The sequence below is a fragment of the Diospyros lotus genome, chromosome 9 (genome assembly GCF_014633365.1).
Source record: "Diospyros lotus cultivar Yz01 chromosome 9, ASM1463336v1, whole genome shotgun sequence".
NCBI lineage: Eukaryota > Viridiplantae > Streptophyta > Magnoliopsida > Ericales > Ebenaceae > Diospyros > Diospyros lotus.
The window spans coordinates 35,309,358-35,323,635 of NC_068346.1; the positions used below are offsets into that span (position 1 = coordinate 35,309,358).

General features: G+C 36.8%; 1 protein-coding gene across 1 annotated transcript in view; it reads left to right on the forward strand.

The window, feature by feature from the left end:
* The first annotated feature begins 1,029 nt into the window (after positions 1 to 1,029).
* The window catches only part of LOC127809475 (nuclear pore complex protein NUP98A-like), a 40,316-nt gene continuing 27,067 nt past the window's right edge, over positions 1,030 to 14,278 (forward strand). Inside the window, exons 1-9 of the mRNA XM_052348289.1 lie at positions 1,030 to 1,210; positions 5,114 to 5,596; positions 5,736 to 5,966; positions 8,155 to 8,637; positions 8,825 to 9,055; positions 10,784 to 11,266; positions 11,406 to 11,636; positions 13,419 to 13,901; positions 14,040 to 14,270. Coding sequence (XP_052204249.1) covers positions 1,192 to 1,210; positions 5,114 to 5,596; positions 5,736 to 5,966; positions 8,155 to 8,637; positions 8,825 to 9,055; positions 10,784 to 11,266; positions 11,406 to 11,636; positions 13,419 to 13,901; positions 14,040 to 14,270 — 2,875 coding nt within the window. The 5' untranslated portion in view covers positions 1,030 to 1,191. The remainder of the gene's footprint in view (positions 1,211 to 5,113; positions 5,597 to 5,735; positions 5,967 to 8,154; positions 8,638 to 8,824; positions 9,056 to 10,783; positions 11,267 to 11,405; positions 11,637 to 13,418; positions 13,902 to 14,039; positions 14,271 to 14,278) is intronic.

Genomic DNA, 14,278 nt, shown 5'->3' on the forward strand with positions numbered 1-14,278 from the left:
TATACAATTTATGTTCGGTTATTAGTTAGTTTAGTTATTTGATTTAATCGATCAATTTAGTTTGATTTTGTCTCTCAATTCAATTAATTTGGTTTGTTGATTTTGATCGGTAAATGAATCAACTATTTTGCATACCTTTAAATATGAATACAAATAATTGAATATCTAAAAATGAGAAAATGATATTTTTTCAAAAAAGTTAGAAACAAAAAATACGGAGAAACGCACAAATAAAAAGAATTGCAAATGATTTTTTGTAAATATAATTTTTAGTATATAAAATTATAAAAAATAATAATATAATATAAGAATAAATATAAATTCTATAATGCATTCAAACAAATTTTGAAAATAAATTCTTATAAAAATAAAAAAAAATGGTTAGAGACGAAAAAAAATTCATAACTGAAAATTTGGTTAGAGATAGAAATTTTGTTTCCATCCATAACATCTTCATGAATTTTTAATATTAAAAAATAGCCCAAATAGTCCAAAAATATTTTAAAATTATAGGAATAGCTCAGAAATATTTTTTGGGTTTTTTGGGGTTTCGAAAATGTACAAAATGTTGAAACGACACCCTCAAAACGTTTCATATATTATAGATTATATCAGCATAGATTTACAAAAAAAAAAAAAAATTAAAAAGCTATAATCTATCCTTGTTGAGTTATCTCAATAACTTGATTGAATTATAAAAAAAGAAAAATCCTATTTTAAAGAAAGGTTAATTTGATTGGATTTCATTGGTTTGATTATTTCTCTACTATATGTCGATTTTGAATTTAAATTTATAAACTCAATCACGGTGAATTTAAGTTTGGGTTAATAAAATACCATTCCAGAAAGCTAAATTAGCATGGGAGGTAAATTTAATTTTTCAAACACGAGGGGCCTTTTTGGAAAGGGCAGCAGTGTAATTTAATAGAATGGAAGGGCATCTCGTCTAAAAAGCTTCCAACGGCATAGTACGCGTAGCGTATCGTATCGCAGCGTAGCCTTTATAGCTTGAGAAGAATGCTACTTGGCGCGCTGCCAGCTCTCTATATATGACCCTACTAAAGGAAGATCCATTGCTTCGAATCGAGTTATGCTTTGCCTTTGAATCTCTTCCTGGAACATTGTTGATTCATCCATTCAACTCACCGCCGCATAATTCGCTTCGCTCAGCCGGGAATTTGTTCCCCCAAGATGTTCGGGGCCGGATCTGGTAAGTGTCTCCACTTCTTATTTATCTTGCGGACATATACGTAGACGTGTGTAATCTGTGGATTTAATGCAATTGTTTTTGTAGAAAATATTACAGTAGTTGTAGTGTTCGTTTCTGGATGGAATCGGGTTCAAGTTTTTGAAATGATGGTGGTTTATTGATTGATTTCTTGCCTGATTCCTGGGCTTTCCATAGTGTAATTGTGCATTTGATTCAGTCTGCACTAGTGAGGCAACTTTAACATGCAATGATAGATTGTTTTTTATTACTCATTTCTTCTCCTGGCGTGTTTGTGTTTATGGGTTTATTCATCAATTCCTTGAAGAACTTTGCAATTTGTTGGATAGTGCTGTAGGAATAAATTTCTATCCACAATGTTAATGGCATTGCTTTTTATATGGCAATCGCCAGAAACTACATGTTTCAATTGAGCCTGAGGTGGATTAGGTGGAATTTGAAACAAAGCCTCCAAGTTTATGGTTGGTCCTAGAGAGCAACTTCTGTTCTTTTGGGCTGCCACATGCGAGTTAAGATCATTGTACTTGTTTCTTAATATTTTCATTTTCTTATGGCAGGTTTTTGTTGGAATTAATGGATTGAAAGAGTCTCTAAGTTGCAAAGTGTCCTTTAATGTGGGAAAATAATTCCGCATTGAAAAACGCCTTATGGTGTGCTCTAGTCACTAAAGTTGACTTCCAAGAAGTTGGAGTCAACTTTCCAAGAAAGACTCTTGGTTACATCGACTTTGCATAATAGGCTTTCGGCTAGGTCAACTATGGCTTTGCTAGAACGCCTTATGGTGCGCTCTAGTCACTAAAGTTGACTTCCAAGAAGTTGGAGTCAACTGTCCAAGAAAGACTCTTGGTTAGATCAACTTTGCATAATAGGCTTTCGACTAGGTCGACTATGGCTTTGCTATAGTCAACTTTAGCACACTAGGAGTCGACTATGGCTTTGCTATAATCAACTCTAGCACACCGGGAGTCAACTATGGCTTTGCTATAATCAACTCTAGCACATTGGGAGTTGACTATGGATGCAGGGAGTTGACTATAGATGATTGGGGGTTGACTATGGATGCAAGGAGTCAACTCCCAGTCCAATTTTTGGAGAAAACACTCCAGAAATGCATAGTCGAATGGCTCAATGACGTGGCAAGCGGACCGATGTGGCGCAGGCATCTAGGATGCACGTGCATTGCATGCCTCTATGTAGTGGGGTGCAGAGTGGACGCAACCGTTCATATGGGATGCGAGTGAGTGGACACGTCCGTTTGGATAAGAAAGGTACATGGTAAAGGATGCGGACTTTCATGAGAGGGTGCAATCTAGATCGCTAGATCACGCCCAAATCTAAAAGGATGCAATTTGAAGATTCAGATGAATCCGGATCAAACAACATGCCCTTTCATAATTGGACACTTGGAAACTACAAATAGGACCCCCCTAATTCCATTCCCATTATCCTAATCAATTCGAGTTTATTGCTTTCTTTCTTTCCTTCTCCAATATATTTTCTTACTACATTACTTCAAAGTACGTCAGATTCTAATCTCTTTCCCTCCGGACAAGAAGAGCATGATCAAGTTTGGTTTCACCCATCAAGGTTAGTATTGCGCGCTGTACTAATTTTTGAAAGAAGTGTTGTATCTTGGGAGACAGACGTCCATTGATCCTTTAGCATCATTAAGGGGGCGAAATATGTTTTAAGGAGATTTGCTTCGGCATATCTCACTTCAATTCGGTTCTATGTTCTTTTTCCAAATCTCCTTTCATTATACAATTGTGTTTCTATTTTATTGTTAATGTGGACATTTTCCTAGTCAAATTCATATTTAAAACAACAGTTTTGAGCAGTCATCTAGTAGCCCATTTGGGTTTGCATTAGGTTATGGGCGGAAAGGCAACACAAGTAGTACATTCACTCCCACACCATTTGGGAGTCCAACACCTTTTGGTTCACACACAGGAGGATCAATATTTGGTGGAACTTCAAGTATTGTCTCTGGAGCATACTTTGCACTCTCAGGGGAAAAATCTACATATACTGCTCCACCTTCTCCTGCTTTTGGGAGCTCTCTCACCTTTTTGGTGGATAATACTCAAATGATATGAGTCAGTTTCTTTTACAGTTAGGTTGTGTTAACAATGACACCAGATGAGTAATATTAAACTGGTACTAGGACTTAGAAGTCGTGACTCGATAGTCCATTATTCTGCAAATTAGAGTTGCGTTTCATCAAATTATATATAGGAGACACGTGCATTCATCTTTAAATGTAGACCAGAAATGAAGTCTCTCTTTATTCATCTTTCATTTATGATCTGGAGAATACTTCTCCTACATTGCTATATATTCTAGAGAGAGCTCTGGTTGATAAGTTGCACATAATTGATAGAAGAAGACACGTGATGGTACATTGTAGCTCAAGCACATGATGTACATTCCTAGTTTTGTGGAATCACCTATCTAGCATTTCCAACAAAAGCATGTCCCTAGTAAATAAGGCTCTTTGCTTGAAAGGATCAGTGGAGGTAGCCTTACCTTTACATTACAAACAAGTTGTTTTCATAATTCGAACTCGTTACCTTTTGACTTTTAGTCTCAAAGAAGCAACTTTATTGTTGCTAACATCAGACATTTTTAGTAATATGGAAAAAATTAAATGACTTAGAGGCTCTTTGATGTAACTTTCGTTTTCAATTTATTGTTTCGTTTAAAACATGAGAATTTAGTATGTTGCTTTCTATCATTTTTTGTGTTTAATTTTTTATTTTTTACCCCCAACTCCACCACCCACCAGTAACTAAAGTGATTGGAGGTCTCTGATAACTCCTTTGGCCAATTGCCAAAACTCAGTTGATTCCCAAGTGGTGACGCCAGTGCCTTGCCAGTGGTGAGGTGTGGGAGAGGGAAGAAAATGAAAACAAAATGAACGACTTGATCCAAGTTTACAAGTCTTGTTTGTACATGACTTTGACTGCACACGTCATCAATCTTCCACACTTATTTATTGGAAGAGTTGAAGCGCTGTGGAAATTTCTTATTAATAACGAGTTATTAATTCCATTTTGAAACATGACTACATTCGTAAGCTGATTAGAAAATGTCTGTCTTATACTGCATTGGTTCACAATATACATCATATGGTTTCATACTGGAAAGGCTTCCAAAGTAGTTAAACTGTTTTTAAATGTTTAATTCTTTCAAATTACCCCAAGGCTAACTATTTTGTATTCTTTTTGCCAAATGAGCTTTGTATATCAGGGAATCTGCTGCATCTGAATTCTAATGCCCATTTAAGTAATTCATTATTGTAATGCAGCTATACCATGGTTATATGGTATTTATCAATTAATGATTTTGATGAAATATATTTGGATAATTTTTTGTGGAATGATGGACCACAATAAATTACTTACTTCAGCACACATTCTTGGTAGAGCTGTGAAAAAAAATCAAGGCTATTATCTTATAAAGAAAGGGTAATGAAAAGTTTGTTTGCTGAACAATCAGTTAGTTATCAGAAAAAGATTGCTGAAGAATCAGTTGATTCCTTAGATCTTGCTTGATGACAAGAAAATTCATACATTCTTCATCTATATCCAAGTTGATGGCCATCTTGAATCCCTGCTGACTTGGTCAGTAATTCTTTTGGTTATATGTTGCTTGTTTTATAGAAGCACATAATTTGAAAATTTATTTGCATTTTTCTTTGTATTTTCTCATGGAGTTTATGGTATGCACTTTTATCATTATTATTCAATTTTCACAAATGATAATGGAAATATTTTTCGTACTCTAAATCTTTTGCAGTCTTATTTTTTAGAATATGTTGTCCTCTTGACTTAGCTAATTGAAATTATTATATGCGAAACATTTTCTCTTGTTTCATATTTGTAGGATCTTCGATATTTGGACAGAAGTATTCTATTGGGGAATTTTCATCAAGTACTGGAAGCACATTTCAACAAACACATGCAACTTTTGGCAGTGGTCCATTTGGTTCTTTTACTTCCACTGCATCAACTGAAAATTCACCAGCTGCTGCTAGTGCCCTGACCTTTGGTGCACATTGCACATCACCTTTTGGTGCTGCATGTATTTCAGCAATCAGTTCATCATCTACCCCTACATTTGGCAGCACAGGCACAACTTTCGCTGTCTTCAGTGCACCAACATTTGGATCTGGGACAGGGTTAAGTAACTCTATCATTGGAGTATCTAGCACCTTCGTGGTTGGAGCATCACGCAGCCCAGGCTTTGGTACACCAGGAGGCACTGCACAATTTGGTTTTGGTACTACTCCAAAATTTGGACAATCATTTGGCAGTGGCAACTTAGTTGGAGCTGCTCCTGTTTTTGGCATTCAGAGTTTCTCCTTTGGTGTGTGTTATCTATATCTCTTAATGATATTTGTTTAAAGAAGCATTTCCCCGATTATGAGGGAGCTATGGTACTTAATACTTGCGTCTTTTGATTAGTACTCACAAGATGCACTATTATTGCAACAATCTGTTTGCAGGAGTCCCAGCCACAATGCCAACACTCGGAACCGCAAGATTTGAGCAGGTTGGTATTGGAAGTCAACGCAGAGGAAGTAGACTAGCAGCTTACACTGCAACATCCGAAGAAGAAGATGGTGGGAGTGGGAATCAGCCTACTGCTAAACTACAGTCCATTACAGCCATGCCCCTTAACAAAGACAAAAGCCATGAAGAATTGAGGTTGGATGATTATGAGCTGGGTGGTAAAGGTATGCATTGCTGTGTGATTGCTTGTGGTTTCTTTTGTTTCTGTTTTGCTTTCTTATTGAAATGCCATGTATTGACTCTTCTTTCTCATTGATCTGAAATTCATAGTTTCCTTCCATCAAATTATATATAGAAGACACGTGCATTCATCTGTAAATGTAGAACATAAATGAAGTCTCTCTTTATTTATCTTTCATTTTCGATCTAGAGAATACTTGTACTACTATATATTCTAGAGAGAGTTCTGGTTGATAAGTTGCACATAATTGATAGGAGAGGACAGGTGATGATGCATTGTAGATTAAGCACATGATGTACATTCCTAGTTTTGCAGAATCACCTATTTGGCATTTTCAACAAAAGGGTGTCCCTAGTAAACAAGGCTCTTTGCTTGAAAGGATCAGCGGAGGTAACCTTTCTTTATATTACAAACAGGTTGTTTTCATAATTCGAACTCGTTAGCTTTTGACGTTTAGTCTCAAAGAAGCAACTTTATTGTTGCTAACATCAAGCATTTTTAGTAATATGGAAAAAATTAAATGGCGTAAAGGTTGTTTGACGTAACTTTCATTTTCAATTTCTTGTTTTGTTTAAAATTGTTTCAACCCTCGGGTAGAACTCACCCTCAGAAGATAGCTGTTAAGCGGAGGGTGCCTAAGTGGATATAAACCCCACACTAGGAGCCTGAACTTCTAATGTCGGACAAGTTCCATATCCTGCAATGGATCATAACATACCACCATGCTCCGCAACCCGCTACCCACGACGACAGGTTGTGCACTAGCCACTGCTAGTCCCGGGCGAACACTGCAATTCCGGCGTCACCTTCGTCATCGCTCACTTGCACGGGGCCGGCTCTGATATCACTGTTACAACCTTTGGGTAGAACTCATCCTCAAAAGCTAGCTGTTAAGGGGAGGGTGCCCAAGAGGTTATAAACCCCACACCAGGAGCTTGAACTTCCAACGTGGGACAAGTCTCATGCCCTGCAGTGGACCATAACAAAAACATGAGAATTTAGTATGTTGTTTTCAATCATTTTTTGTGTTTGATAATTTTTATTTTTTATCCCCAAACCCGCCAACCTCCGGTAAATAGAGTGATTGGAGGTCTCTTATGACTCTTTTGGCCAGTTGCCAAAATTCAGTTGATTCCCAAGTGGTGACGCCAGTGACTTGCCAGTGGTGAGGGTTGGGAGAGGGAAGAAAATGAAGACAAAATGAACTACTTGATCAAAGTTTTCAAGTCCTGTTTGTACATAACTTTGACTGCTCATGTCTTCAATCTTCAGCACTTATTTATTGGAAAAGTTGAAGCACCGTGGAAATTTCTTATTAATAATGAGTTATGAATTCCATTTTAAAACATGACTGCATCCATAAGCTGATTAGAAAATGTCTGTCTTATACTGCATTGGTTCACAATATACATCATGTGGTTTCATACTTGAAAGGCTGCCAGAGTAGTTAAACTGTTTTTAAATGTTTAATTATTTCAAATTACCCCAAGGCTAACTATGTTGTATTCTTTTTGCCAAACGAGCTTAGTATATCAGGGAATCTGCTGCATCTGAATTCTTATGCCCATTTAAGTAATTCATTATTGTAATGCAGCTATACCATGGTTATATGGTATTTATCAATTAATGATTTTGATGAAATATATTTGGATAATTTTTTGTGGAAAGATGCTCCACAATAAATTACTTGCTTCAGCACACATTCTTGGTAGAGCTGTGAAAAAAATCAAGGCTATTATCTTATAAAGAAAAGGTAATGAAGAGTTTGTTTGCTGAACAATCAGTTAGTTATCAGAAAAAGATTGCTGAAAAATGAGTTGATTCCTTAGATCTTGCTTGATGACAAGAAAATTCATATATTCTTCATCTATATCCAAGTTGATGGCCATCTTGAATCCTTGCTGACTTGGTCAGTAATTCTTTTGGTTATATGTTGCTTGTTTTACAGAAGCACATAATTTGAAAATTTATTTGCATTTTTCTTTGTATTTTCTCATGGAGTTTATGGTATGCACTTTTATCATTATTATTCAATTTTCACAAATGATAGTGGAAATATTTTTCTTACTCTAAATCTTTTGCAGTCTTATTTTTTAGAATATGTTGTCCTCTTGACTTAGCTAATTGAAATTATTATATGCGAAACATATTCTCTTGTTTCATATTTGTAGGATCTTCTATATTTGGACAGAAGGCTTCTATTGGAGAATTTTCATCAGGTACTGGAAGCACATTTCAGCAAACAGAAGCAACTTTTGGCGGTGGTCCATTTGGTTCTTCTACTTCCACTGCATCAACTGAAAATTCACCCGCTGCTGCTAGTGCCCTGACCTTTGGTGCACATAGCACATCACCTTTTGGTGCTGCATGTATTTCAGCAATCGGTTCATCATCTGCCCCTACATTTGGCAGCACATGCACGGCTTTTGCTGTCTCCAGTGCACCAACATTTGGATCTGGGACAGGGTCAAGTAACTCTATCATTGGAGTATCTAACACCTCCATGGTTGGAGCATCACCCAGCCCAGGCTTTGGTACACCAGGAGGCACTGCACAATTCGGTTTTGGTACTACTCCAACATTTGGACAATCATTTGGCAGTGGCAACTTAGTTGGAGCTGCTCCTGTTTTTGGCATTCAGAGTTTCTCCTTTGGTGGGTGTTATCCATAACAACAACAACATATCCAGCCTTTATCCCACTATGGGTGTTATCTATATTTCTTAATAATATTTGTTTAAAGAAGCATTTCCTTGATTATGAGAGAGCTATGGTACTTAATACTTGCGTCTTTTGATTAGTACTCACAAGAGGCACTTTTATTGCAACAATCTGTTTGCAGGAGTCCCAGCCACAATGCCAACACTTGGAACCGCAAGATTTGAGCAGGTTGGTATTGGAAGTCAACGCAGAGGAAGTAGACTAGCAGCTTACACTGCAACATCCGAAGAAGAAGATGGTGGGAGTGGGAATCAGCCTACTGCTAAACTACAGTCCATTACAGCCATGCCCCTTAACAAAGACAAAAGCCATGAAGAATTGAGGTGGGATGATTATGAGCTGGGTGATAAAGGTATGCATTGCTGTGTTATTGCTTGTGGTTTCTTCTGTTCTTGTTTTGCTTTCTTATTGAAATGCCATGTATTGACTCTTCTTTCTCATTGATCTGAAATTCAGAGTTGCCTTTCATCAAATTATATATAGAAGACACGTGCATTCATCTGTAAATGTAGAACATAAATGAAGTCTCTCTTTATTTATCTTTCATTTCCGTTCTGGAGAATACTTGTCCTACCCTGCTATATATCATAGAGAGAGTTCTGGTTGATAAGTTGCCCATAATTGATAGAAGAAGACACGTGATGGTGCATTGTAACTTAAGCACAAGATGTCCATTCCTAATTTTGCAGAATCATCTATCTGGCATTTTCAACAAAAGGGTGTCCCTAGTAAACAAGGCTCTTTGTTTGAATGGATCTCCGCCTTATGTTTACATTACAAACAGGTTGTTTTCATAATTCGAACTCATTACCTTTAGACTTTTAGTCTCAAAGAAGTAACTTTATTGTTGCTAACATCAAGCATTGTTAGCAATATGGAAAAAATTAAATGACGTAGAGGCTATTTGACGTAACTTTCATTTCAATTTTTTGTTTTGTTTAAAACATGAGAATTTAGTTTGTTGTTTTCAATCATTTTTTGTGTTTGATTTTATTTTTTATTTTTTACCCCCAACCCCACCAACCACCGGTAACTAGAGTGATTGGAGGTCTCTGATGACTCCTTTGGCCAGTTGCCAAAACACAGTTGATTCCCAAGTGGTGACTCCAGTGACTTGCCAGTGGTGAGTGGTGGGAGAGGGAAGAAAATGAAGACAAAATGAATGACTTGATCCAAGTTTACAAGTCCTATTTGTACATGACTTTGACTACTCACGTCGTCAATCTTCAGCACTTATTTATTGGAAGAGTTGAAGCACCGTTAAAATTTCTTATTAATAACAAGTTATTAATTCCATTTTAAAACATGACTACATCCGTAAGCTAATTAGAAAATGTCTGTCTTATACTGCATTAGTTCTCAATATAGATCATGTGGTTTCATACTTGAAAGGCTGCCGGTGTAATTAAACTGCTTTTAAATGTTTAATTCTATCAAATTACCCCAAGGCTAATTATGTTGTATTCTTTTTGCCAAACGAGCTTCGTATATCAGGGAATCTGCTGCATCTGAATTCTAATGCCCATTTAAGTAATCCATTATTGTGATGCAGCTATACCATGGTTATATGGTATTTATCAATTAATGATTTTGATGAAATATATGTGGATAATTTTTTGTGGAATGATGGACCACAATAAATTACTTACTTCAGCACACATTCTTGGTAGAGCTGTGAAAAAAATCAAGGCTATTATCTTATAAAGAAAAGGTAATGAAGAGTTTGTTTGCTGAACAATCAGTTAGTTATCAGAAAAAGATTGCTGAAGAATCAGTTGATTCCTTAGTTCTTGCTTGATGACAAGAAAATTCATACATTCTTCATCTATATCCAAGTTGATGGCCATCTTGAATCCCTGCTGGCTTGGTCAGTAATTCTTTTGGTTATATCTTGTTCGTTTTACAAAAGTGCATAATTTGAAAATTTATTTGCAGTTTTCTTTGTATTTTCTCATGGAGTTTATGGTATGCACTTTTGTGATTATTATTCAATTTTCACAAATGATAGTGGAAATATTTTTCTTACTCTAAATCTGAACTTATTATATGCGAAACATTTTGTCTTGTTTCTTATTTGTAGGATCTTCTATATTTGGACAGAAGTCTTCTATTGGAGAATTTTCATCAAGTACTGGAAGCACATTTCAACAAACACAAGCAACTTTTGGGAGCAGTCTGTTTGGTTCTTCTACTTCCACTGCATCAACTGAAAATTCACCCCCTGCTGCTAGTGCCCTGGCCTTTGGTGCACATAACACATCACCTTTTGGTGCTACAAGTATTTCAGCGATCAGTTCATCATCTACCCCTACATTTGGCAGCACATGCACAGCTTTTGCTGTCTCCAGTGCACCAACATTTGGATCTGGGACATGGTCAAGTAAATCTATCATTGGAGTATCTAACCCCTCCGTGGTTGGAGCATCAAGCAGCCCAGGTTTTGGTACACCAGGAGGCACTGCACAATTTGGTTTTGGTACTACTCCAACATTTGGACAATCATTTGGCAGTGGCAACTTAGTTGGAGCTGCTCCTGTTTTTGGCATTCAGAGTTTCTCCTTTGGTGGGTCTTATCTATATCTCTTAATGATATTTGTTTAAAGAAGCATTTCCCCGATTATGAGGGAGCTATGGTACTTAATACTTGCTTCTTTTGATTAGTACTCACAAGAGGCACTATTATTCCCACAATCTGTTTGCAGGAGTCCCAGCCACAATGCCAACACTCGGAACCGCAAGATTTGAGCAGGTTGGTATTGGAAGTCAATGCAGAGGAAGTAGACTAGCAGCTTACACTGCAACATCCGAAGAAGAAGATGGTGGGAGTTGGAATCAGCCTACTGCTAAACTACAGTCCATTACAGCCATGCCCCTTAACAAAGACAAAAGCCATGAAGAATTGAGGTGGGATGATTATGAGCTGGGTGATAAAGGTATGCATTGCTGTGTGATTGCTTGTGGTTTCTTCTATTCTTGTTTTGTTTTCTTATTGAAATGCCATGTATTGACTCTTCTTTCTCATTGATCTGAAATTCAGAGTTGCCTTTCATCAAATTATATATAGAAGACATGTGCATTCATCTATAAATGTAGAACATAAATGAAGTCTCTCTTTATTAATCTTTCGTTTCGGATCTGGAGAATACTTGCCCTACATTGCTATATGCTCTAGGGAGAGTTCTGGTTGATAAGTTGCACCTAATTGATTGAAGACGACACGCGATGGTGCATTGTAACTTAAGCACAAGATGTCCATTCCTAGTTTTGCAGAATCACTTATCTGGCATTTTCAACAAAAGGGTGTCCCTAGTAAACAAGGATCTTTGCTTGAATGGATCTCCGCCTTATCTTTACATTACAAACAGGTTGTTTTCATAATTCGAACTCATTACCTTTAGACTTTTAGTCTCAAAGAAGTAACTTTATTGTTGTTAACATCAGGCATTTTTAGTAATATGAAAAAAATTAAATAATTTAAAGGCTGTTTGACGTAACTTTCATTTTCAATTTTTTGTTTTGTTTAAAACATAAGAATTAGTATGTTGTTTTCTATCATTTTTTGTGTTTGATTTTTTTTATTTTTTACTCCCAATCCAACCACCGGTAACTAGAGTGATTGGAGGTCTCTGATGACTCCTTTGGCCAGTTGCCAAAACTCAGTTGATTACTAAGTGGTGATGCCAGTGACTTGCCAGTGGTAAGGGGTGGGAGAGGAAAGAAAATGAAGACAAAATGAACGACTTGATCCAAGTTTACTAGCCCTGTTTGTACATGACTTTGACTGCTCATGTCATCAATCTTCAGCACTTATTTATTGGAAGAGTTGAAGCGCCGTGGAAATTTCTTATTAATAACGAGTTATGAATTCCATTTTAAAACATGACTGCATCCATAAGCTGATTAGAAAGTGTCTGTCTTATACTGCATTGGTTCACAATATACATCATGTGGTTTCATACTTGAAAGGTTGCCAGAGTAGTTAAACTTTTTTTAAATGGTTAATTCTTTCAAATTACCCCAAGGCTAACTATGTTGTATTCCTTTTGCCAAATGAGCTTCGTACATCAGGGAATCTGCTGCATCTGAATTCTAATGCCCATTTAAGTAATTCATTATTGTAATGCAGCTATACCATGGTTATTATATGGGATTTATCAATTAATGATTTTTATGAAATATAAGTGGATAATGTTTTGTGGAATGATGCACCACAATAAATTACTTGCTTCAGCACACATTCTTGGTTGAGCTGTGAAAAAAATCAAGGCTATTATCTTATAAAGAAACGGTAATGAAGAGTTTGTTTGCTGAACAATCAGTTAGTTATCAGAAAAAGATTGCTGAAGAATCAGTTGATTCCTTAGATCTTGCTTGATGACAAGAAAATTCATATATTCTTCATCTATATCCAAGTTGATGGCTATCTTGAATCCCTGCTGACTTGGTCAGTAATTCTTTTGGTTATATGTTTCTCGTTTTACAGAAGCACATAATTTGAAAATTTCATTCCTTCATTTGCAGTTTTCTTTGTATTTTCTCATGGAGTTTATGGTATGCACTTTTATGATTATTATGCAATTTTCACAAATGATAATGGAAATATTTTTCTTACTCTAAATCTTTTGCAATCTTATTTATTAGAATATGTTGTCCTCTTGACTTAGCTAATTGAAATTATTATATGCGAAACATTTTCTCTTGTTTCATATTTGTAGGATCTTCTATATTTGGACAGAAGTCTTCTATTGGAGAATTTTCATCAAGTACTGGAAGCACAATTCAACAAACAGAAGCAACTTTTGGCAGCGGTCTGTTGGGTTCTTCTACTTCCACTGCATCAACTGAAAATTCACCCGCTGCTGCTAGTGCCCTGACCTTTGGTGCACATAGCACATCACCTCTTGGTGCTGCAAGTATTTCAGAAATCGGTTCATCATCTACCCCTACATTTGGCAGCACAGGCACGGCTTTTGCCGTCTCCAGTGCACCAACATTTGGATCTGGGACAGGGTCAAGTAACTCTATAATTGGAGTATCTAACCCCTCCGTGGTTGGAGCATCAAGCAGCCCAGGCTTTGGTACACCAGGAGGCACTGCTCAATTTGGTTTTGGTACTACTCCAACATTTGGACAATCATTTGGCAGTGGCAACTTAGTTGGAGCTGCTCCTGTTTTTGGCATTCAGAGTTTCTCCTTTGGTGGGTCTTATCTATATCTCTTAATGATATTTGTTTAAAGAAGCATTTCCCCGATTATGAGGGAGCTATGGTACTAATACTTGTGTCTTTTGATTAGTACTCACAAGAGGCACTATTATTGCCACAATCTGTTTGCAGGAGTCCCAGCCACAATGCCAGCACTCGGAACCACAAGATTTGAGCAGGTTGGTATTGGAAGTCAACGCAGAGGAAGTAGACTAGCAGCTTACACTGCAACATCCGAAGAAGAAGATGGTGGGAGTGGGAATCAAACTACTGCTAAACTACAGTCCATTACAGCCATGCCCCTTAGCAAAGACAAAAGCCATGAAGAATTGAGGTGGGATGATTATGAGCTGGGTGATAAAGGTATGCAT